The following is a 27,104-nucleotide window of genomic DNA, read 5'->3' on the forward strand; positions in this document are numbered from 1 at the left end:
ATATGGACAATAGCAATAATTGAGAATTACGTGTCAAATGCGATCTTAATTAAGATATGTACTGTTCGTTAAACTCTCGATTCTTAGAGAGCGAAATAATTTTTTTTTAAATTGATTATAATATCGTTTTATTACTAATCTTCTTTATGCTATCTGAAACACGCGTGAAGCGAAATACGACTCTTTGTACTTTACTCTGACACGTAACGTATAAATCTTTCTATTATTTCTTGGTTTATTTTTTACATTACATAAATATATTATATGAAAATATTTTGGTTGAACATTTAATCTATCAGCGCATCATCTTGTTAAAAATGCTAAAAATGGTCAATGGAGTAATCTACGAACGTATGCGCGAAAGAATTTCAACGCATTCGCATTCGCGATCACAAACCCCTGGAAGAACAGAGATAATTATTGTCTCGTAACCGACTGCATAAATGTTCTCAGGTAACCGATCTTCTTGAAGATTATTTCGCAAACATCATCAATAATGAGTGCGCGTGAGTTCCGGTTCGTATCTCCAGCTGTCGATGATTTCTCGTGAAAGGCACTTTGGAAAATTTTCATCGATTATTCGAATAAAATATATATATATAATCGATATAATTGATCGATAGACTTTCATTCTGAATATATCACGCGAATCGTCACGTTGGATATTTTGTTAGATTAAACAATAACTGTTAAATGACTGTTATTTATAAAAGCAAAAAAAACCGTTCCCATAACTCTCACAAATATTTATATAGCGTATCTATTTTTATAGAATATCAATATATCTAAAAAAATTTCCTAATACGAAATAAGCGCTATGTGGAGTTCGATCTACGCGATCGTTGGAATGTACTGATCCTTGAAAAATAGATCTCATGGAATGTCTTGTTCGCACGATCGTTTCCTCCAACGGCTGTAAGTCTTGCGTAAATTGCGACGAAAACTAATAGTACTATTAAACAAATCCTCGATGACAGATGATCGACTGTGCGCGGTAAAAATCTCATCACGTTACGAATTCGAATTAACTTACGAATTAAAGCAACAGTTATGCGAGCTACTAGCTACTAGATTTATCACCGACCCCAGCAAGTAAAATTAAATCAATAATATTATTTATGATTCCTCAAATAATTCCTCGTTTCTTAGAAATTAATTCAAACGTCATATTCTCTTGTCGTCATATCGTATTCTTCAATACGGTTGTTCTCTTAATCGAATACACGATTTATCTGTTAGAAAAATAAAGTTGATCAAATCGGATGACCACATCTAGCACTAATTGTGCGATACTAAGTAAAACTGAGATTACACTTCTTTATCGTTATCATTATCATTACATATGAATTTCGAGTTTTATATGAGAATCGAATGCGAGGCATACGAACCAAAAAGATTCTCTAAGTTATTTTCGCGAGGCCCGTTTAATAATTTTGTATACGTTTTTCATCATAAATTTTAAAATACTAATACTTTTCAATGTGACATGTTATTACAATGTAATGACTTTAAACATTAGCAGATCTATTATATGAGAAGCAAAATCAAATAAAATATGTCATTAAACTTTGTAAAAAAATTGAAATTTTTTAATCATATCACATTTAATACATAGCTTTCAGACATTAACCCTCCATATGTCAATAATATCGCGCACGATAAAAATATGGAAGTTGAATAAAATAAAATGTGAATATCACTATAAAACATTAATTATATAGATTTATATTTTCATATAAATTAATTGTTTATAGTATTAATTAATTTTACTTCAATATTCAATATTTCTTGTATATATTTATGTATGTAATATATTACTGACATACAGAGGGTTGAAGTCTGAAAGTCTATTGATTAAATTTGACACGATTAAAAGATCATATATACACAAGATTTGAATACTAAAACAGATGTGATATTAATTTCACGAGGCACAGAATGGTTAATCTATGCTTTCTCTTAGTAAACCGTTTAAAAATCGTCATGTGTGTCATGTTGTCCTCTCTAAAAGTCAAATTAAAAATTAAAAATGAGACATGAGTATTAAAATTAAGTACACTCAACTTTGAAATTAATTCGTTAGAAATTTAGTATATCGCCAATGATCGTGTGTACGAAGTTAAAATCATATTAATCGAAACATCGAAGAATCCGCGAAGCGGAGTCCTCAGGTCCCGGTTCGATCGACCTTCAAGAGGGTCACGGAAGAAAGCGGACTCGCCGCAAGGATCGCCTTTTCAAGACGCCTTGATAGGAAGACCTCGCACAACGATCGTTTTTCACCGAGAATGTCACGAAATGTCCTAAGCGACCTCGTCGTAACCCATCTTTTGATGATGCCGTTTGTAGTGCACGGTAAGGTTGCCACGCTGTCGCGCCTTGTACGGGCACTCCGGGCATTGGAAGGCCGGCGGTTTGCCTCCGCACTCGACCATCTCGTGGCGACGCATCGTGCTCTTCCAGCGGTAACCCTTGCCGCAGAAACGACAGCGGAATTTACGCTGCTGCTCGTGCGGCACGCCCGCCATGTAGACGACGCTGAGGTCGTGCGGCTGCGGCAGCACCTCGAACGAATCCGGGAACACGACCTCGCGGGTGGAAGCAGCGTGACCTCCGTTGTTGTCGTCGTCGTAGCTGTCGCTGACGCTGGCGTTGCTGTTGGCGATACGCCTGTTCGCCATGGCAATGTTGGCGCGCGTCATCATCGTCGGCGCGGACGCGCGATGACCTTTCTTCGTCGTCGCCGGGAGTTGCTGTTGCTGCTGCTGCTTGTAGGAGCTGTCGGAGCGTAGCAAGGACAGTAACGCACCCATGCCTGTAACAAGTACCCAGCGCCGGCGGAGGCGCGAAGGTGGTAAGGAGATTAAATCTTTGAGGAAGATGTGGTTAGCTCGCTGACACGCTCGCTCGCTTGATTCCACGGTTTTACACGACGGTTTTCCTCGTGGCAACGCCACGCGGTATCGGGGGAAAAAGTGACTTTGTTATTAATAGATACGTGAATTAATACGACGAATTAAAAGCAAACTTCCGCCGATCCCGCGTGTCGAGTTCGAAGTTATTATCGTCGTCTGTGTGTCTCGTCAAGATCGTGCTCCGAATGACGTGGCAAAGTTGTTCCGCTTTTTTATCAGAATTCTTCCGATAGATAGTTACAATCTAGTTCCTAGTTGCTTGTAATTGCTTTGTAATATCTTATGCGTTTTCTTGAGACGATAAACTCTGATTCTCGTCTTCTTCCTTGGATAGCTTTGCCACAAGCGGAGCACGATTTCATTCGGAGAGCTTGGAAATGTCTCGTAATGGACATCGATTTCACTGAACGACGACAAAAACGCACGAAAGGAAGTAAGAGGGTAAGAAAGAGGACGACAAGGACACTTGATCAATATGCGAATATGTGTTTGACAAAAGATCAGTGAGATTAAAACCCGTAACCAACCCAACACACAATGTATCAGCCAATAGCCCCGAAGATCAAAGATAGGTGCGACCAGGATCGATTTTTACCAAGGATACGTGTCCAAATGAAGAGGCGTGTAAATAAACTGCATGAGGTAGGAATGATGGATAAAGAGGAGGCCCCGAAATCTTTTCGAACATTTTTTTCATATAAATATTTTCGAAAACACATATTTATACAAGTGATTTATAAAGAGAGTGAAACTTAATATCTATCAAACGAGAAAATGTGTTACGTTTTATTTTCGCGAATTATAGACGACACTCTCCTCATGCTCCAGCTTTCCTCCTCGAGTGAGAAGATACCAATTTCCAAACCCTTCAAACAATACCCCCAAAAAAACAGGATGCAACGACGAACGTAGAACGACGTCATGTCGAATCAATAAGAATCAAGATGAATGAAACAATTTTGATATACTCGGAGATTTATATAACGGTATATAACAGCTATATGTATACAAACATATATGTGAGAGGTATATCGACATATATATATGCATTATATACACAGATTAGAATGCCCGTGAGGGCAAAACGATGAAGTGATAAATCGACTAAAATACAATCTATTTATTCAGTTCGCTTCCATCAATCAAGCAAATATGTCATTGTACATATTCGTCGATATTGCAATAATATTGCATTCCTCAATCCATAAGTCAATAATCCATAAAAAAGAAAGAAAATCTATTGCGAAAAGAACACAGAATAATTATTTCGCACTCAAATCCCGTGAACGGCTAGCATATGTTTGTGCAGGGTGCTCTTCTGGATCAGTCTTTTCTGGCAGATAGGGCAGCTGAATTGCTTCTCCTTGCCGCACTCGTACTGCACGTGACGATTCAGCGAGCTCTTATTCTTATAGCTGCGCTCGCAATGCATGCAGGGAAAGGGCTTCTTCAAAAGGACAAGAGGTCTGATTAACTCGGAACGACCTGAAACAGAAAGCCGCAGACGATATTTTAGTATTTGCTCTAATGATCTACAAAGAGCGATTGTATGAGGGATGTATGGTTACTTCAGCTAGATTAATTTTCGGAATGAAACAGAAGCTAAGCCAATCCTGGATCATTGATTTAGGATGGTAAAAAGAGAAGAGGAAATCTGCATTCATGAAAGGAGGAATACTTACGTCAAGTGATTCGTGCCAAGCGTAAAGATATCTAGACTCGAGCAATCTGTGAAAAATCATTGTGTCAACGAAAATATATCTTTAATTTCATTATGTCAAGAAAAATGATGCTAGAGGATATAATAAATATTTGCAATCTTCAGAGAGCAAGGGATTCCTCTTACGATTGCCCATCTTGCTGAAAATGAGATTTTTCATTGTATATTATGATTGTTAGGAATATTATGATTGTTTAATTTTAATTTTGACGCATCAAAATATAAAATTATCTATCAAAATAATAGATATGACGAAAGTATTTGTACGTTGTTACATATAATATTTTAGGACTTTTGAAAGCATGTATATGTGGGACTGTTTCTGATAAATTTAAACAGATAATAGTAAAATCGCATTCATTCCAGGAAAAAAAACGGTACAAGAATGTCAGAATTCAAGCTAGTTCTGCGATTTCATGCATTATTTTGCATACAGCAAATGAATAGCATGGTGATATGATTGGGAAAATGAAATAAATAACATAATTTTTCGGAGAAATCAAATTAAGATTAATATAAATTCAAAATACATATAAATTAGCAATAAATAAAAATTTAAAGCAGAATCCAAAAAAAAAACACATTCTTGCTTTACGTACATGTATATGGATTAATAGCATATATTAGAATATAACAACATTTATTTTTACAAAAAATATTCCAAATGCAAAAACATAATAAATAATTTTGTCAAGTTTTTTTTTTTTCGCAGTCAAGAAAATTTCTCCAATAATCGCTCTCCTTTCATTCAATTCTTGGTGTTGTACAACATCTTGTAGTGAATCTGCCGAATGAACTCGCCGTTGCCGGAAGTGAGCAGAACCGGCCAGCATTCCGGGCTCTCGCGCACGTGTCGATGTAGCGACTTTTTCCATTTGTACGACTTGGAGCAGGCTAGACAGGTGTTGTATTCTGAAAAAGAAAGCAACACGTGGACTTGTCAGCGAGAATCGAGAATCAAATTCGATCAGAACGAGGAACATCGATGTCTTTCGAATGAAAACACGAACTGGTCTCGGTTAGGTTTCTAATTCTCGCCCGTATCTTCCTTACATATCATTTAATCTCTTTTGCTCGACAGGCAGATTAACAATCTAGATCACAGATTTAATAATATAAACGAACGTTCTCCATTTTCAAATGTTCGATGCATTGAAATTTCAATCTTAGCACTGTGGGATTATGCAATTTTAAGAAAAAAGAATTTGAGTAATGGTAGCTTTAAAGAATAATTAAATCCTTTTAAATTAAAAGTACATTGATAGATATACATTAATTTAGTAGATTACAATGACAATTTAAATAAAAATGATATAATTAGTAAAATGAGAGAATATATATGTAATATATTAATTTTATTTTGTCTTATGCATGCATAATCCCGCTTTTAATGCCGCGAATATATAATAAATTAATTATTAAGAATATGTAATGTAAGATAAAAAACATTATATTCAACTCTTTCATTTAGTTTGACAATTAATACAAAATGTATATTTGGTATCTCACGCTAACGAAATAGTATAGTATATAATATACAAGGAAAACATTATGTCTCGTAATATCTCTATTAACAATTATTTTTTTGTTCATTTTTCAAGCGTAGATCAAGCGTAGATTCATAAAAAAAAGCGTAATCGCACGATACGCTCTTTTGCACTTCACTTAAAGATCTGAAACGATCAAGATTTTCAAAGCTTAATATTAATGACTTCTATAACATTAGATGCTAGATATTTATTTACAAAAACGTTTACGATACCATTGCGAGTATGCGATGATGTAGAAAATTATACTATTTTATAATCCGTATTTTTCACGTACGACTGTTGAGAGGTATTAATTGCGAGTATTTATTAGGAATCTATCAAAACGCAATGTTTTGCAAGTCTACATTTTTATTTGCGATATAAAAATTATTTGCGATATAGATTTTTGTTGATTCTTTTGGTAAAACTACTAAGTAAACGAATAAAAAAATTGTTATCAATCTTGCGTATTGAAATTTCGTCTTCATTCGCGGCTCCACGACCACCACCAGACAATTTCGATACTCTCAGCCCTGCTCAAAACCGTGTTTCGTTCGCATATGCTTCAGCAGGTTGCAATGTAATTTCGATCTCTTTGGGCAATATAGGCACTGATATTTCGGCGACTTTCCGCACTCCTCCCTCACATGTCTCGTCAACGAGCTGTAATACACGTATACGTTTCCGCAGTTCTTGCATGTGTGCATCTGATTTCCGGAAAGACCGCCTGCAAAGAGAAATAATATGATCGTGTTAATACGAATCGCATAGCTTGGTCGTTCATTTTCAATGGTCGCTGATATTATACAACATATTATTTTTAAATTGTTCTCGTGAATTTGTAGACAAATAATCACAATTATGTTTTTTTCTCCGAATATATACTTGCTATAATTAGTGACAATTAAAAATAAATATATGATAATCTTTTACATGTTATGCGCAAAGGATAGTTTGATCAAACATTTAATTTTTTTTATATTTAGCATAACAATATAGTATAAAAATAGTAACTAAATGATGACTAGAACTTAACCGAAATAATGTAATTTTTTTCTGTTTCGAATAATCTCTACATCTATATCATTTTATTAATATCTAATTTTAATTTTGATCACAGAGATATTTTCCATCGGAATAACGTCAAAATGTTTCAAGCAATTATAAATTGAACATCAACGACCTTTTTATTCAAGTTAATATCCGTCTTGTAGATACACACTAAAAAAATGCACGCAAGGCAGCTTAAATCTACGCACCTTTCGTACTTTCTTCGTATTCTTCTTGCATACAGTCCAGCCGTTCCTATCGGCGTAGACAAGAATTACATATTGCAATTGTTAAGGACGAAAACAGGGAAAGCACGAAATAAAAAAGCAAAATATCAAATTGCGGCGAACATAACCGAATTTTCATGCACTCATTAGTATTTTTCTTAATATTAATATTGCCAAAACATCGCATAATTGCTATATATGTCTAAACATTTTAATGTGGTAATACTTATTCAACTAATTTTTTGTGAAAGCAAAATTTTCGTTACGATTTCCTAGAAAAATGAAAAGTAGATACATATGTTTGGGCGTTTTTTTATTGAACATTTTTAATTTTGCAAATTCTTCTCAAATATTTCTTTTTTTATATTCAACCTAGATGAAAAAGCAAATTAAATTTTATGAAAAAAATAGTATAGTAAAGATGATATGTACGCAAATATCACGAACTGATCACAAAAAATCTTTTGAAAGTATACAAATAATAAAAAAAAAAAAACAAGTTCTCTTATTAATTCTTCCAAGTTATTCTTAGTTGCAAAACTTTATATCAAACAATCGCTCATGATCGATTAAAAAAATTTAATAAAGAAAAAATTTAATAAAGAATAAAAAGGAAACACATATGAGTCACAAAATGAGTCATTATATATAAATATATATAGTATATTAACATTCAATATTCCAGAAAAATGCATTTATGCGCATTATAATTTCTACAACATTTGATCGTTAAAAGATACAATTTAACATTTACTTTCGCTTATACAATTATATAACAGATGTAATCTATTAACATCACATATTTTATATGTTAATAATCAATTTACATTATATACAGCAAAAGGTGCGCCAAAATATATAAAATTTCATAAATTGTCTGGCGTAAAGCATAAAATATCTTTCGAATTTTCCATTCTTATATACACAATATAACAATGCAACGCAATAAATGTGATTACAAGTATTGTTCTTAATCGTAATGTTGTACTGCAAATAAGTCTCACGTTTCACAAGGACATCATCGTCTTGACATCATAACTTTAAAAGAGCACCGTTCGTTCTAGCACGGAAAAGTACCGATTGTCAATCTCGGGGACGTTCGCGAAGTGAGCAACCTAAGTGTCTCTTCGACAATTAAATTTTAGCAACCGTGTTCCTTCTTCAGGTGATTCAATAGATTGAACTTCATCGGCATGATGTTGTGACAGTATGGACAGGTGTATAAGATCCTGCCGCATTCCTCTCGCACGTGCCGGTTCAGCGCCATCCGCGACCTATATGTTTTCCTGCACTCGCAGCACGTGTGCAAACCTGAAACGGAAGGAAGAGAGCCAAGTTGAATATAATCGCCTCGACACGCGACTGACGACAATCAAAAATGCTTTCAGTGTCTCCGCAAAAGCATTAGCATCGACATTAGTAATCTGTGAACTACATATCCAATCGTTTTCCTGTGCCATCGGGTAGCTCACCGGAATCATGATGTTCTGTCGAATCTTTCGAACGATCTGAAACAGGGAACGCATTTAATGGTCTTAATAGCGCCCCGAAAATCTTCGCGAAAAAAATTATATTTATAGAAAAGAAAATATAATAATAGATGATGTCACTCTGAAAAAATAGCGTTATTAATAAATAAAATAAAGTTTTACATTAATAAAGATACTAGGATCTTGTAGAGGATGCCCGCTTTATTTATAAACGAAGATTTATTAAATTTTAGAGAGAAAGAATTTATATTGTTTGTCTATTATTTGGTAAAACTTCGGATCTGAAGTTGTTGAAAGGATTCAGGAGAAAAATATTATCGCGTATAAAATATTTCATTATACTAACTGAAAATGAGAAAATTCTTGTTTCGCTTTTGGTATTTTTCTGACACTTTATTGTTGGTATTATTACGAAAATACATGCATTTATAAATATTATGGATTATACGGTATCTTTATGTGTGTTCGCATTAAGCGGCTGGCACTTGGTGCCCAGATAGAATTTTGAGATTGATATATGCAGCGAGAGTGCAATCAATAATATGTATAGCATTGGCAACAATACTTATCGTCAGATTCCAATAATGATTATGGGACAAAATATTCATTTATAGCATACTTCATTCTTTCTGATGCAATGACGGATAAATGTTTTTTGATATCGTGTCCTTTCGATCACGAAGAAAAATATGTGTGTGTATGTGTGTGTGTAAACATGTTTACAATATTTAAAAAAGCGCAAGATGAATGAAATAATGCATCTTGTATAAGCCATATTATTGTCACTCAGTCTTTTTTTATAGTTTACTATAGATTAAATTACGTTATTCGTCACTTGATATATAAACTTTTGCACTCTCGGTCATTATTATATTTATGTGATTATATATAACGAAGCGTCAAGAGAAAAAAAAGATATACTACAAATGATGACTTTTCCGATTCTTCAAACCTCTCAAAAATTTATGTGCATTGACTATTCATGAGATCCGAGTTTCCTTTTACCACGTGACAAAATGCGTTGATCTAATTATTAACTAATACAATACGTCAGCCTATGTTAAGGACTCGAGACTACATACATCATCGTCTTCGAACTTACAAGAGTTTACGAAAAATATATTCTTCGGAAAGAGAATGCTTTTTCGGGGTCTCTAATCGCAACTACTTAGAAAAAAAATGGTCGTCGAGATCTCGAAACGAGTTACTCATAGATCTTTTTATCGGAGCTGCAAATCCCCAGTTGACAGTCACGACAGTGTGGCGGACCAGCCACGAAGAATCACAACGACGACTAAGGCAATTCGACAATTTCTCCCCGATCCGCACCGTCGTAGGACGTTTAAGTGTTAGGTGAAGTGACCTTGAAGTGCTGCTCGGCCTGATGAGCGTGCAGGATGAAGGCCTTGAAGGCGGCGAACGGGCAGAGCGGACACTTGAACTGTGGCGGCTCGCACTTGTGCTTCAAATAATTGCTCCACATCTTGTAGAATTTGCTGCACATAGTACAAGTGTAGCCGAGGACCTGATCACCCATGTACATCTTCCGATAAGCTGGAAACAAAGAGACCAAGTTAGTTACTTGAGCAGAAGTCAACTGCGCTATTCAAGCCTCGCGCACAAGAGAAAAAAAGGATTCAACAGAAACAATCAGGATAGAGCCACGGAAAGCATTTTATCTAAGGCAGCAAACAGTCCGACTTATGAGATGTATTCACTTCACGTTAATAAATTTACTCATGTAATATTCGGATGAAAATTTAAAGAGAAGAAAATTCGAATGGTTGGGCGAACATTGCGTCTTACATATATATGTATTGTAGTATTGATTAATTTTACAACAATTAGAACACATGAAATTTCCCAAGTTTATATGAATCACAGTTTTAATATTCTTTATCAGAGCTATACACATAACTGAATCAAAGATTTCCCAATCTATTTTTAATGTACAAACATCTGAATTTTTTCGAATTTATATTCTTCTCTCTCGAAAAATCACAAAACATTTCTCACAAATCTCTATTATAGATTATTTCTATCATATGTCGAGTATCAAAATCTCATAAATTGAACTTGTAATCTTATTTATCTCAGATGGATATTTCTTGCCGCGACAAGATCCGCGGAAATTTGCTTTTTCTGAAAGCTTGGTGCGTCTCTCAGAATTCAGAAGCCATCCTAAAAATCAATGAAAGCTTGGAAAACTTTGCAAATAATTCACACAAGAATAACTACTCTATAAGTTCTAATAGAAGCCTGATTCGGAATCAAAAAAAATTATGTAAATTAAGCCGTCAGATATTTTTTTCTCTATCAAAACATTCACATGTATATTGCTGAAATAATATATACAGACATTAATTTACTTTTGTACTAAAATATTTGTCATAAAACATAACGATTAGAATTCAGGGATTAAAGTAAAAACGATGTTTCCGTCTTAATAAATTTAGTGATTCTTGAATAACTATTTAGCTTGTTACATATCTCCTCTCATCACTTTTTTTCCAGTGAAAAATCTAAAGTTATTTTCTAACAAAGTCTGAGTTCTTCAGATTTTCTTGAAAAAAAAAACTAACTTTTAGATGAGAACAAGAAATATCTTAAATCCCCTGAAAATCGTATTTTATTATACATATAACGATAATCCAAAATTGAAGGATGATTGATTTATTATTACAAATAATATTTTTTAAGTTAAGTAATAGTTTTTAAGTTTATTTGCCTATAATTTAAATATACAGAATACTCTAAAAAATACATTTGTAACAATTTAATATCATTATATATGTTTTGTATATTTAGATCTTTCACATTTTCTCTAACTATTATTTACATTCTTTTTAGAGCAATGTTCGCATCGATATTCAGTCTCTTCTTACAATTTTTCGTTATTTTCACTCAGTTGTCTCGATTCTATTTTGAGACGTCTTTACTTGTTATTTGTTAAATATATAAAAAACTTAAGATTCTTTTTCTAATCAAATAATTATTTGTTAGAGGCTTCAAGAATTAAAAAAAAAAACTTCAGTAGTATAATGGATTTAGTCAAAGAAGCCTTCAGAAAAAATTTATTTCGCTTTTAATACTATACAATCATTTACATAAATATTCTAATGTAAAGTAAAATATGATAAAACATCAATGAAATAATAATAGAAAAAATTTTTATAAAAAACAAAATTTCTCATCCATACATTTTAGTAAACATAATAATATTTTTCTAAAAAAAAATTAAAATTTTATATATATATATAACATAAGAAAATAGCCTAAAACTTAAATTTCGCAAAAATATCGTAAATGTTTTAATTAAAAAGCGCTTGTTTTCTTCGTGTCGCAATAAAATAATAATTATATTATCGAAACAATTTTCTATTTGATTAATATTAAAATGTTAAGTATTTTATGCACTTTTACAAATACAATAGTTGTTGTTATCGGTGATCAGTATAAAAATCAGAAAAGTATAAAAGCGTTCCACAATTAGAGTACCACTTGGGACCAAGTCATAGGATAAAAATTTTTATCTTATTCTTATGTGTACACAATTCCATGCAATTTTATTAAAAAAAAATTCTATTTTATATAAAATAAAAAATCGCACAGAAAAATACTAACGATCAAATAGAATTTATTCCATGGGTCAATATTGCTATACCAAATCCTCCACTCGGTCTATGTAAAATAAATGTCTCAACGAAGAACAGATCATTTTATTACGCATAAAACCTCAAAGACCGACTGGACGATGTTAATTAATTGGGAAGTGATTTTATAAAACATTGTGATGCTTCTTTTTGTGCCTGTCGATGCACCACTTGTGCGGACTCTTGTACGGACATATTCCGCAGTTGATCCTTGGCTTCGCGTTTACGCACTCGAACTTTCGATGCCTCCAAAGGGATCTCTTTACCGCATAACTCTTGCCACAGTCTGCACATATGTAAGTCCTCTCGTGTGCTTCGATGGCGCTTCCTTGTTGCTGTTGCAGCGCTTCACCGGTGTTATACTCGTACACTCTTTTGTAAGGCCACAACAAGGCTGAAACATTAAGATCGTCATATCGATTAATACGTGCAACCGATCATCTCAGGCGCAAGCATCCGGCAATTATCATTTCTGAGTGAATCTCAGACAAGAGAGATCGATATTTCAATCTCGATGACGTCGTCAATATAGAAGGATCGCCGATAGCTATTGCTGGAACAATTGATGAAAAGCGTCATTGGGTCAATGAGTATTCGAATCAAAACCGATCGTTCGAGAGCAATGTTTGAGTCCAGTTTGTCAACAGTACGAAATTTAAGCGGTCGAGAAGAAACCGTGAATTGTCTTTCTATGCGTGTCCATGCGCCACTTATGCGGACTCTTGTACGGACACTTCTCACAACTGAACTTCGGTCTCGCATTCACGCACTCGAACTTCCGGTGTCTCCAGAGGGACCTCTTTGCCACGTAGCCCTTGCCGCAATCCGCGCATACGTGAATCTTCTCACGCGTCTCGTCGCTGGTGCTTCCTTGGTATAGTGCGTCACTGATGTAGATCTTGTTAGGCCACAACAAAGCTGAAACATCAATGTCAGATCGGTTAATAGGATCGGAGACTTTAGGCAAAAGCACGGTTCTCCATCGATTCTCAGACGAAATATCGACGATGTCGTTTTAATAGATATATTGCTGAGATTATGGCTAAAATGTATTATCTTGAGTAAATATCGAATCAAAATTTGATCGAATTGAATGAGAGCAATGATTAAATTCGACTCGTCGAAAATGCAAGAATTAATTAACTGAGTTTGGAAAGTCCCTCTTCCTGTGCTTATCGATGCAACCTTGAATATGCGTATAGAACCCATAATAAAATGTTTCGATTTCACACCTTTATGTACATTCAAACTTTTGACTCAAAAGTTTTATCGATATATAACCATTAGTGCAAACAGCGCATACGTAAATCTGTTTTCGTACTATGGCATCTCTTCTTTGTTAATGTAACGTATTGCTCTTGCCGGGATCCTATTTATCTTTTTGCAAACAGAGCAATGTGTGCCACGATAAAGCTGAAACAATAATATCAAGTCGATTAATAAAAGCAATTGGATTATACACATACGAATACAATTTAAGTAAATTATAAAATTTATTCAAATTTTAGCAAAAATATTGTGCATATATAACTTAAATCACAGAAATTATATCACATAAATCTTGAAAATAAAGTAGATATGAAATGTAAAAAAAAATCATTGTAATAAAATATAACATCATTCTATTCCATCAATTTTATTATCGCATATTACAAACTCTGAATTAAATATCTAAATCTATTCCTCAGGATTTTTCTGCTTAATTTTAATATTATTAAGAAATTCCTAAGCATAAAGCTTCCTTAAATACAGGATTGAAAATTGCCCAAATAGCTCGAAATAGATCCAAATATGAATCAATAGAAAAAAATAGGAGAGATATAAAGAAAATATAGAAAATATTCTGGTAGGAAAAGAATAATAAGTGCGTGTCATTTATAATTGTAAATTTATATTTATCGTAAATTTAACGTAGTTATACACCGATCATCGCAGTTATACACTGATATAAGTATCGGTGAAAACAAGCTCGACGATGATGACGCACAGTAAGAGTATTCCTTTTTGAATTCCATAGCACTAAGGCGTATCTGCAGTTAACAATAAAGACGATAGTACCCTGTTTGCATATGAAATAACTTAGTTTCGATGTAGGCACAATCGCTTGTATGATTCCGATAAGATTCTAAAACTTAGAGATGGTCTTTCGATTATAATCTCACGTATTCCATCGCTCTAATTTTTCAATACAGATTTCTCATATGTTTCAAACATGTAATATGATTTCCACATTTTCGTGTGGAAATAGAAAATAAAAAATTGCACATTAAAAATGTAAGAATCTTGCAGGCAGCTGAAATAATGTTAGTTATAAAAATAATTTCATCTCTATTGTCGCGACAAATGTAAAGCGGATAATCGGAGAAAATCTGATGACATCGATTGAACTTGTAAAACATTATTTTTTATATAATTTCACAACATAATTATTCTTTACATAATCTCATACGCTCTTTTCTCTCAGACAATTTACAAATTCAAATGCTAAAGCATCATCTTATCGCATATGTATATGTCATTGTAGCTATGCGCTGTAATTGATTAATTATCATTAAAATAAGTTATGGCAACGAGAATAAATGGAGAAATATACGTATACAAATGTATCATATAATATACACAATATATATAATATATAATAAATATATAAATATATTATATATAATATATATTTATTATGGAGTCTCTCTTTGCTTAATAAATTTAAACAGGCTTGATCTATGATGTTGTTGGTATTGGCAGTTTTTGCTGATCCTGATTGAAATGATGGCAAAATTATAAAAAAAATAATTTTTGTTTATTTTATTACACTGTTCTGTATTCTCGGTATATCGTTTGGCATACATCATAACAAGAGTGAAGATAGTATGAAGTAAAGTGTAGAAGTAAATATAGTGATAGACTATAATATTAGTAGATTAAAAAAAAGGTAAAGTTATTATTTTATTTTATTTATTTGTCTTCTCGACCAATGTAAGATTTGATTTGTATTCGCGAATTCGAAATTTTTCATAAACACGAGGAGAAAAAATCATTATTAGAAAAAGAGATTAAGATAATTATTATAATAAACGTAAATTGCGCAAAATAATCAAATCGAAATAATTTAAAAAAAAAATCAGATTTTATTAATTAAACAAGAAATTATCAAAGAAATAAAATTTGTTACATTTAAATTAAATTAACTAATACTAGGAGTAGAAGAATTCAATAATTATATAACTAATTATATAACTAGGCTCTAATTAATTCTTCTATATTATGATTTTATGACTCGTACGTAAAATCTTTCCAGATAAACTATATACACGTAAACTTAATTTAATATACACTATATGTATATTAAATTAAAAATAAAATATACCTCTATATAAATACTATTATTTTCATATTTTTTTATCCCATATTATATTCGTATAAAAGATAATATGTCAAATTTCAAATTTTATCATAGTTTTCATAGTTAAAATATGTAACTAATATTAATTTCCGTTACAACAGTCTTCTAATTCGTTGAGACATATATTCTCAAACATTTATATCGACTATAATATAATTTTCATCTATATTTATTTGTATACTTATAAACACCTCATATCAAGCCTTATATTAATTATCATAAAATTATAAACCTTTTGATTGCGCTTCAGTCATTAGTTGAAAAATAAATATTAAAATTAAAAATAAACGTCTATCCATTCTTATGATATAACGTCCTAATAATTTTCAATAGGAAATAAGGAATCCATTCCATATATCAGAGATAAAATGAAAGGGAAAGATATTGTCATCTTACTGCTTAGATTCATCCGCGATCGCGCGATGAAAGGTCCTTATGTGTCTACGGACGCAGAAAGAATAATTGCTGCGAAAATTGCAGAGCTCGCAGCGGAATTTGTGGCTACCAGTATTGTGAACATTTCTTACGTGTCGCTCCATGTTGGCTTTGTACATGCTCTTATAAGGACAGAAAGTGCAGGCAAACTGGGTGTTACGCGGATTCATTTTGCATCCCATCTGTATGTGCTTCTTCAGCAAGCTCTTCGGGGCGTAGACCTTCTTGCAGAAGGGACATACGTACCGCTTGTGCATGTGATATGTGGTTGAATCATAGTTGTTCGCGTCATCGCGCACGTTCCAATTGGCAGTGCCTGAAACAGACGAAGGAAGCTACGATGTAGCCGTGTTCGCCTCATGAGGACAATCGCGAACGTCGTCCGCGTAGAAGAGACTTACGATTGTTCGATCGCCATCAACTGTCACGTAACATAATACAATCGAAGACAGTATATTATATATGTCGATTGATTAAATTATTTTGATGATGTCACATACAAATATTGATTTCCGAATATTAACTTCAGAATGTGTGATTTTTTTTAAGCAACTTGAACTGCTTCTTCGATAAAAATGAAAAAATAGATCGAAAGCACTTAAATATAAATACATTGCTGTCAAGCACCCAATTCATATTTTTTGGTTCTTTTCTTATAAATCAAACTAGACAAAAATTAAAGCTTTACAATACGAACTAATATCGAATTAATCATTGCTTAACAACAAAAATTATTAGAATTCCATACGTTACGTGAACAATGTTTCGTAAAGTTTTCATTATTTAAGGCTCTAAAATCGTATGTTTTTATTTTATAAGAAATTATCTCTACTATAACATATAACTTACACATCGTTCCACATTTTTATATCTATTACGAAAACTCGACAATATAAATAAATATGAAAATAATTAATTGAAAAAAAGATTGGAAAAAATTTCCACTTACTAAAAATAGTTTATTATCCATATTATTTATAATACTGCTTCTTATGCTTAGTCGCATTTCGCAATTTTATTTTATCACATTTCACAGGATACAAAGTTAAAGTTCAGAGTGATGGCGCATCGTGCGAATATATGTTACAACTAAATTTGTGAAATGCGAAATGTCGAAAAATGCATCATTTATACCGTATACGAGTTTGCGTATCCGAAGGGATTTTAAGATCAACGCAAGATATTCGTAAAAGATCGAGAGGCACTCTGTTTCGCGTTAAACACGCATTTCTTTTCATTGCCGTTTTCGTTTCACTGCCGGAACACACGTTTCGGATGATGAATATACCGCATGTGCCTGACGAGAACATCCTTACGATTAGTCCTGTATTTACAGAACTTGCAGTAAAACATAGATAACGTGCCGCACAAGGTGCTCTGAAGATGACGTTGAAGACTCGCTTTACGAGCGTAATTCTTGCCGCACTTGAGACATATAAAAGTAGACTTGTCCCCATATTCCATGAAATCCTCGTGTTGCTGCCTCATCAAATCGAATCCTACAAATTAGACATAAGAGCGTTAGAGAGATGAAAAAGTGCTTAATATAAACTTGTGAGGTATCCAGGAAATAGAAATTGGATTATCTTTAAGTCACTGTCTTTATTGATAAATCTTACCAATGACAATCGGCATTGATTACAAGAATAAAGCTGTGGCTAGAAAATATAATAAATTTAAAAATATCCCTAGAGACATATTCCAATTTCGCCGCACAACGAACGTAGTATAAACATTTAGATATATATTTAAAAAAAAGTCCTGTTTATAAACCACCCCGAATGTATTTTTAACAAAATAATAAATTTTCACCTCACTCGTTATGCACAAGTGACTTCAAAGATATCTTATATGTACAAGATAACAGATAAGATAATAAAATAATGATCAATTTTTGCATAAATCGACACATGCAAAAATATCATATTATAAATTTATATATATACAAAGTTTTATAAAATATCATATAAATAACAATTGTATATGTAAAATTATACATTATATTTATTGTCAAATCTGTAATAAAACTAAATTCGAATCATTTACTAAAATTAATTTGCAATACATTTTATTTGGCTGCGTTTGTATAAATTACATTTATATTCACATTCATTGTTTTTAATTGCACATATCAAAAAAATAATCTGCGACAATTATCATAATACATATAAGGTGGATAATATTTTTCATGTTATAACAATAATTTTAGACAATTTCCGTTCATAAAACAACAATTTAAATTTAATAACTCCATATAAAATTTAAATCGATTATTATGATTTAATATCTAATAACTTAACAATAGGAAAATTAAACATTTCTTGCATTCTTGATTTTTTAGAAAGCTAAAGCAAAGATTGTGAAAAAAGTAAATAAAAATAAATAACAAAAATGTAAAAAATTTCGCAATATATCTCTCTTGATCACATTATACCCTTCTTTGATTCGATAAAAGGAAGTTTTTACATATTGTTCGCCTCATAGTGTTTTCCTAAAACACTACAAAGTTGCTAGGCCTAAATAATTTTCAGTAAAAAAAAAATACATTCTCGAATTGATTTCATATTTATCGAAAACACCGTTCAACGGTTTCTTATTATAACTAAAGGAAGTCAACGTATCTCTTCGACTGACGCAAGAGTTATACGATGTTCGCGATTTACGTGATACTTCAACAGGGTTGGTATTCTGGCTCTATGGGAGCAGTACAAGCAGGGAAAGAGCGGCTCCATTTGACAGAAGAAATTCATATGTTTCCGCAGGCTGCGCCAATCACTGTACCGCTTGTTGCACTTGAGGCAGCGCAGCTCGTTCTTGCAGCGTTTCCAAATGTCAGGTGGCAATCCGTTGCAGAACAATCGCAGCTTGGCTGAAACATGATCAGAATCTCATGTAAGAAGAGTGATAAAGATACGCGAGAGGAGAACATTGATCGGGCAACTGTGTCATTGCCTCTACCATATCATCGATAGAACTTGATGGTCCCCTTCTAGGTCACCAGAATTGAATTCCTCAATTTCAATAATCCCTTCGGCCAGAAAAACAGAAATATCTTAATTGATACCAGAGTATACACGATTACAAGCACTGCTAAATACAGCGTGTTTTGAGAATCTTAAAGACAAAAAAAAAGAAATGTAATACAGCAATATTCATTTATTGGAAAAAACAGATATTTCTTTCTACATCAATGTTTTTGATGGATACTTTTTAATATCTGAATTAGATGAAAACACTCTGTATGTAGCAGATGGAATTTTATCGCTGGAATTCAGGTGCTTTTGGAGAGATAATTCGAAGATTTTTTTCCCAGAGAATCATGTTGCCTGTTCTTAGACACCTAGGAAGAATAACGACTATGTAAACCAACAGATTTTCTTGTCCCTGCGCACCATCTGATGAGATGTATACAAAAATAAGTTATCCTACACAACGTGGAAAGAGATCGAAGATACTCCGGTTGAAACGTATTGTAGTTCGTAGAGTGTCGTATAAATCTATTTTCTGACAATCGAGGCAATCGGGACTCAATGAAAGAACAGGACGTATATAAATCGTATGATTTTATTATGCGTATAAGTAACATTTTACAGAACAAGAAAATTTCATCATAAGTTGTACTCCCTTTATATCGAAAGATATACATAGATATATCTCTTTAACATATATAATGTATTGATCAATGTAAACGAACGTTCCGCGAATTCAGATCCATATGCGACAATTGTTTTTTTTTTTTTTTTTTTAAGTATATTTAAAATTAATTCTTTCATTCTTATTTTTTTTTGTATATATGTATGTATATCTAAACAGACGCATCATAAGAATAAAATTCTAAAAAGCCCACTCAAAAAACTTTACAATTTACTTTACACTATATAAACGCAAATTGAAAACGATTACAATTATTGCTAAAAATTGAAAATGATGTCAACAATTTTTGGATAATAATCTTCACAGCCAAGACATACAAATATAGCCAATAACTTCCGATTTATCGCAAACATACAAAAATTAGATTTAGCAGTCTCAAGTAAGTAAACCTACGCGTTTATCTCTGTTTTCGCAATTTCATTCGGTACTTGAATAATCCTTTATCGAGTTTATAACTCGTATCGCTATATCACCGAAAAAATTTTCTTTAAGTGCACCAGTGTACATTATCTTAGCCTAATCCTTCTCGTCGTGCCGATAAAATAAGTAAGTCATGATAAAAGTATAACCCAGTAATTAATAACAGTATCAAGATAATATTTGAGTATGCAAAAAGAAACGCATATTCTAGTTTTATTCTAGCGGTATCGTGGGCGACGAGGAAGCTCTTCCTCGGCGTTACAAACTCAGATTCGCGCAAAGTGCTTCATATATCGTTACTTGAAGCGTATCTGCGTGAACCGCACAACAGAAAGCGAGCAAAACATAACATCAAATGTCTAAGTTACATATTGACAGACACATGTGATCTTCATTCTAACAATATTTTGGAAAACCAATACAAAATGTACTTGTATTATTGCATATATCATCGACGTATGCATTACAAATATCTATGAAATTTGAGAGAAGTGCATGCCAATCGTTACCAAATAGCTAACATAACATTGTCTTTTCATTTTCTCGTTATCATAGTTTTTTTTCTGGAGGTTATACAACTAAAATAAATTGTTATCTTAATCATCTTACCCCTCTTACGTAAAACATTACATACATAATTTATATTTTAATGATTGAGGCCAAGAGTTCAGAGACATCGGAGATCATTCGATATACAATCCAGTTTTAAAAAATGCAATTCATTATCAACAAAATGTACAATTTTGTTTGTCAGAAAATTAAATCTTTCGCAAATTTATGCGAGCGTTTGTTAAATTACATCTCAAGCTATTACTTGTACCGAATGTACAAAAGCTTCAAAGTTCACAAAAAAAGGGCTCCGAATAATCGCGCTTTAACATATTGAGGAAGATTATAAATCTATATGTGGCATCAAAAATACAGTAAAACATCATCTAAAAATTGTTACATGCAACTTGTTGAAAAGAAATTGCTGAGTAATTGATTAATCTGGACAAATATCAATATATATAATTTTTTTCTCTTTTTAACAGCTCTCATAGTTTTATTCTCTCCTTAAAATCTTTTCAAATAATTCTCAATTTGTTATTCCTTTCATAATAAAAAACATTTATCGTTAATAAAAAAAAAACACATAATAAATATCGTAAATAATGTAAAAACTGGTTATAAAAAAGTATACATTAATCAATAAATACATTGTTTCATTAATAATCCTTTTTTTTGCGTTTTCTTTTACGTTTTCTTGTATTTAGAAGAGATTATAATAAAGTCGAAAAAATTAGTAATGCATACAATAAACAAAAATTATCCACATTAAAAATAATAGTTGATTTTTTTACTAAAGTAAATTTAAGCGATATTTTGTTTAATTTATATTTCAGTATATAATAAAATTATATACTGAAATATATATATATATATATATATATATTCAATATATATTGATCTATATATTGATATAATATTCAATAAATAAATTTTAAATTTAATAATTTTTTCTTTTTAATATAAATTTAATATAATGTTTAAATTTAATTTACATACCGTACACTCACACACGCTAGATAAATAACATTGATATATAAAAATATATATATGTACGTATGTATGTATGTATATATAAATCTTATTTTTTAATTTTTAATATAATAGCATAAATTTAACGCTTTTCTAATTTATAAATTTTGAAATTTTTCATAATTTTAAAAATATCTGTAACCTCATACATTTCTTAAAACAATTATATACACTTCATAAAACAATTATAAACGTGACACAACTAAAATTAATCATGATCAAATAAATTTTTTTTCACAAATTATATAAATATAGTGCTAACCAGAAGTGGAATTTAATTTAAATGTATATAGTTTTACAAGTCAATGAATATTTTATTATAATTAATTGTAATATATTTACAATCAAGTATAAAAAAATTAAAATAATTTTAAAATGTCATAAAGTTAATCAAAATCAATAAAATTATATCTTATTCTCTATTAATAATCATTTAATTTTGATTATAAGTTATATAACTTATAGATTTAAATGTTTTATTAGATTTCAATGTATCAGTATACGATATGATGTATCAGTATATGATAAAAAATAATATAACAATAATTAAATATAAGTTATAATATATAATATATATTATATAAACACACAAATTTTTTAATATGTAAAAAATTTTAATATATATTAAAATAATTTTTATAAATATCACGGCTATATTCACGAATGATTAATATTTTATGCTATTACAAACTATTAAATGCATTTAACTGTTAAAAGCATTTAGTCACATAATTTCACATTATTAATTATTATTTATATAGATTTATATGAATAATTTATATGGATTAAATAATACAATGCGATCAATATAAAAATATACATTATAAGAAAAACTGTAATTTTGGCGCAATAGAATTGAAAATAATGTACATTGTGTTGAACAAATTCGATACGCATATTATATATTTATATTTATATATATATATATTTTTTTGATATTTTGTTTTCTAAAGAAATTGTTTTCAAATAAAAAACGTAATAGTCTTTAACATATTAATATTGAATAACGAAATGAATATTCCTTTTCACGTACGTGAAATCTATCTTTTTGTGAACCACTAGTAATCTCCATAAGAAAGTATTTTCGAATAAAATTTTTTCTATTTATTACACGGATTGTAACAAAAAAAAAGGAAAAATTATAATAAGTACACTTTCATTATGTTTCAGTATGATACGTAACAATATTAAAAAATAAAAGCTTATTTATATTTAAATGTATTTAAACGCTCACTAATGCTTTCTATTTTATATCGTAATAGTAACATTAATATTATTCAGAAATTTACAAATATTGATGATTTATTTATGATTTTAATAAATTTGGATGACGTGCTACTTTTTTCTTTCTCTTTTTAAAAAATCGAGTGCTGAACACCAATTTCCATAACATTTAACATATTTTTTAATCTCAGACAACTTCTCAAACAATACATATTCTTTCCTTCTAAGCCGATGTCTGAACTCTTGTCCTTGATGAAAAATATTCTTAAGAATGAATTTTTCCGACTTTCCTTAAAAACTAACTTTTTGAGATCGTCCCAAGGCGATAATTTAAGACAAAAACCCTTTTTTATCAGTAAAGATGTACGATGAAATAAAAATTGTATTATATATACTTATGTAATAAAAAAAACATTTTATGTATGAGATATTTCTTCGCTTTAGAACTATCCAGAGTTCTCACTTTTTTCTCAAGCAACGAAAACTTCAATTCCTGATCGATATTAAGGCCCATTTTGTCGATAGAATTTATTTTTCTCAAGGAACATTATTGCTTGTAATTTGAAACTAACTTGAAAACTACACTACTTTTCTACTGTTCTTTCTCCTCTTTCTCAATCTAAAATGATGATTAGTCTTTCATTTTTCAAGGATACTGTTCTTACGAGCAATTTTCTAAAGTGGACCCGATTAGGCAGGAATCACTAATTTATTTTATCATAGAAGTGCCGATTATATATTTATTGCAAACCTGTCTTTTTTTCATTCTTCCGATCGATCTACGAATTTGTTTGCAAGAATAAAAATCACAATATTACTTTTGGCGCGCATCTGCACTGGATGCAATCGATCACTTTATATGCGAATCATGATTTCAATGGTAAAACTGCTATTGAGATCGACCAGATGGATGAGTATACTGATTTCAATGTTCAGTATTTGGAATCGTTAAGATTTCTTGATTATATTTTTATCATCTGGATGTAAAGGCTTTCCCGATGTAGATCTTAGTATCTCCTTGCAACTTTTCTCGATATGTCTAGTAACGCAGGAATTCTGTTTGAAGAGGCGCCCACAATACGGACAGGGTATCTCAGACTCTTTGCCGCATTCCTTTTCTATATGACGTTTGAAGCTGCCTTTTATCTCGTATCCTTTCCGACACTTCTCACACTTGAACGGGGCACCTGAATAATCTTTCATTCCACAAGTCTCAATATGACGTTTCAAAGTATATTTGTAGCTCAATTTCTTAGAGCATTTGGGGCATGGAAATTTCTGTTTACTACTCTTCTGTTTACTATTCTTCTGTTTACTATTCTTCGTAGAAATAATGTCTGAATTTCGGTTGGTGTAGCAATATCCAGTTGCGGTAGATTTCAATGAATCCTCCGATAATTTGTCATCTGAAAATCAAAATGGCAATGTTAAGGAAGATCGTGATAGGATCGGATTTCAAGGCAGAATGTGAAAGAAAAAAAAATGAAAGCATTATTATACTCAGTCAAAAGAAAATTCTCAGGATGAATTATCAACAGGATGAATATGGAATGTATAAAAAACTTGAAGAATCGATAAAATTGACTTCGATAAAATTGATGGTGATTAACTTAAATAGTTATAGTTGTTTCATACAATAATAAAGAATTGCGATAAATTGTATTTATAAATATACTGAGTCTTCAATAAAAACTTTATCAAATCGATAATAGAAAAGACAATCGAAGAGATGGAAACACATATTAAAATGAATAAAGAAACAATTAAACAGAATCAACGCGGATTACCAAAGATAAGAAAAAAATCAGAAAAAAATTAAATATAACGCATATAAAAGATCAATGATTTTGCAATTTTATTCATAACTAGAATTGAAAAAATTACGCGAATATTCGGAGAGAAAAGAGAAGGGGCGGGAAAAATAGAGGAAATGATGTATATACATATATGTATTCCAGTAATAATTATTAAATACATACGTGATAGCGATACGAAGAATGTACAATTCCCGGCATAGGACGACGAGGAGAGTATTAGGGACGATAAGAATAAATATGTCGTAATAAGAATAAAACAACTTTAAATGCGTTAAAAATATTAAATGATTTAAAAAATATTGCGAAGGTTGTAACAATTCAACAATAGCTATTTACAGAGACTTTGAGAATTATCGAATAAAAATTTTAAAAATATTTTTGCAAAAGATCGTAATCGTTCTTTAAAAAATAATAAGAAAATCAATCTTCAATGTGGAAGACGACGATGCTCGTTGCATCGAGCGCGGTTATAATCAAAGATTGTCGAGTATGGAAGCAACAATCGTGGTGTCTCGTTGTGACTGATTATGCGTAACTTTATTGTTACATTTCATTATTATAGATAATATGTATTTCTATTCTGGATATAGGCACAAAGTGTTAACAGCGTTTACAACAGTTTTATTAATGGATCTGGTTTGTAGTGACCGGATCGTGTGGACATATATACGGTATACTATTATAATTATAACGTGTATAATTGTAATGGTCTTTTTTTCGAGTGATGAGCTTCAGGTGTGCGTACAGTCGCTGCGTGATACATGTATTACGGGCTCCAACTAATCTTCTAAGGGACGTTGAATTTTCTTCTAGGCTAATGGATAACCTTCATCGGAAGTCTTCGTGGAAAGACGCGGAGTCAGATATTGCACAGTTCAACGAATTAATCTTCACGAAGACAAAGTTTTCCAAGACAACGATTGCATCCGGGACAGTCACATACTAGCATTTATGGACGATTTTCGATGATAATGGCGGCGTGTTCTTCATTTGAGAATCTTCCGAATGCATTGCTTCTTCGGCGGTTGATAGAAGTTGTGACTCTGCATCAGATGACGGCGTAAACTGACGTTCTGCGTGAAACTGCGTCCACATAGGTCGCAACAGAAGTTCCTGCGACCGCCGCATTCGTATTTCACGTGCTTCAACAGGCTGGGCTTGAACTTGTAACCACGGCCACATCGCGGACACTTGAGAGCGAGTTCCTCGTCCTTCACGTAATTTGCATGTCGCGACTTTCGAGGCGGTCCCGGTTGAATCCCGGTCGTCCAAACTAGACCTGGAAGAATACGAAGATGACAGTTGTGTTAGTCATGAATTCATACTGTTGCGACCATGATCGCCAGACGCGAGTCTTGACGATCGAGACTTGACCCGGCGCTATTTCGCGATCACGGAAGTTTCGAATTTTTTTTTTTTTTTTTTTTTTTCCGATAAGAAAGGACATGCGGACGGAAAAAATATTGAAAAACAGAGATGCATCGGAAGCGCGATTCATAAATAACAGAATCTCGTCTAGCCGACGATCGTCTGAATCGAACAAGTCGATAATACACTTAAAGCGCACACTTCTTACTCGAATCACCTTCGATGATCGATGTCTCTTTGGACGGAGGAGAGATCAAATGGAATATTTTGAATTAAGGGGACGGGATGATTATTCGCGCGTCTTTGCACTACACCAATATTATTCCGATCAGGATGTTGAACGTTATGAACTTGCGTCAAGTGCCGTGCCACACTCGTTTTCTGAGTGAAACTATTGAGGCAGAGCTTGCAATAGAAATTGCGCTTCCCACCGCATTCCCACTTGATGTGTCTACGCAGATTGCACAACAGTGTGTAGGGACGTTTGCAATTCCGACAGGAAAAAGCCTCCGTAGCACCTGTAGAATCTGTCAAACGAAAGAAAACATTACTTTGTGTGTGTCCTTAGGCATATGTGACATCAATGACGTGATTTTCATGGAATTAAATTTTTTTAACGTT

General features: G+C 32.0%; 1 protein-coding gene across 7 annotated transcripts in view; it reads right to left on the bottom strand.

Moving 5' to 3' along the window:
• Nucleotides 1-27,104, bottom strand: part of LOC105257642 (longitudinals lacking protein, isoforms A/B/D/L) — a 237,980-nt gene that overhangs the window by 76,120 nt on the left and 134,756 nt on the right. Inside the window, exon 7 of one of the 7 annotated variants that reach the window (XM_025414465.1) lies at nt 4,174-4,400. The exons of 3 other annotated variants lie outside the window; for them this stretch is intronic. In XM_025414465.1, coding sequence (XP_025270250.1) covers nt 4,189-4,400 — 212 coding nt within the window. In that variant the 3' untranslated portion in view covers nt 4,174-4,188. Of the gene's footprint in view, nt 1-4,173; nt 4,401-6,676; nt 6,892-9,870; nt 10,486-13,224; nt 13,503-27,104 lie in introns of those variants that run through there. 3 more of the 7 variants (XM_025414468.1, XM_025414462.1, XM_025414423.1) reach the window with 3 other exon arrangements.

Source organism: Camponotus floridanus, unplaced genomic scaffold, assembly GCF_003227725.1.
Source record: "Camponotus floridanus strain SB8 unplaced genomic scaffold, Cflo_v7.5 scaffold111, whole genome shotgun sequence".
NCBI classification, from domain to species: domain Eukaryota; kingdom Metazoa; phylum Arthropoda; class Insecta; order Hymenoptera; family Formicidae; genus Camponotus; species Camponotus floridanus.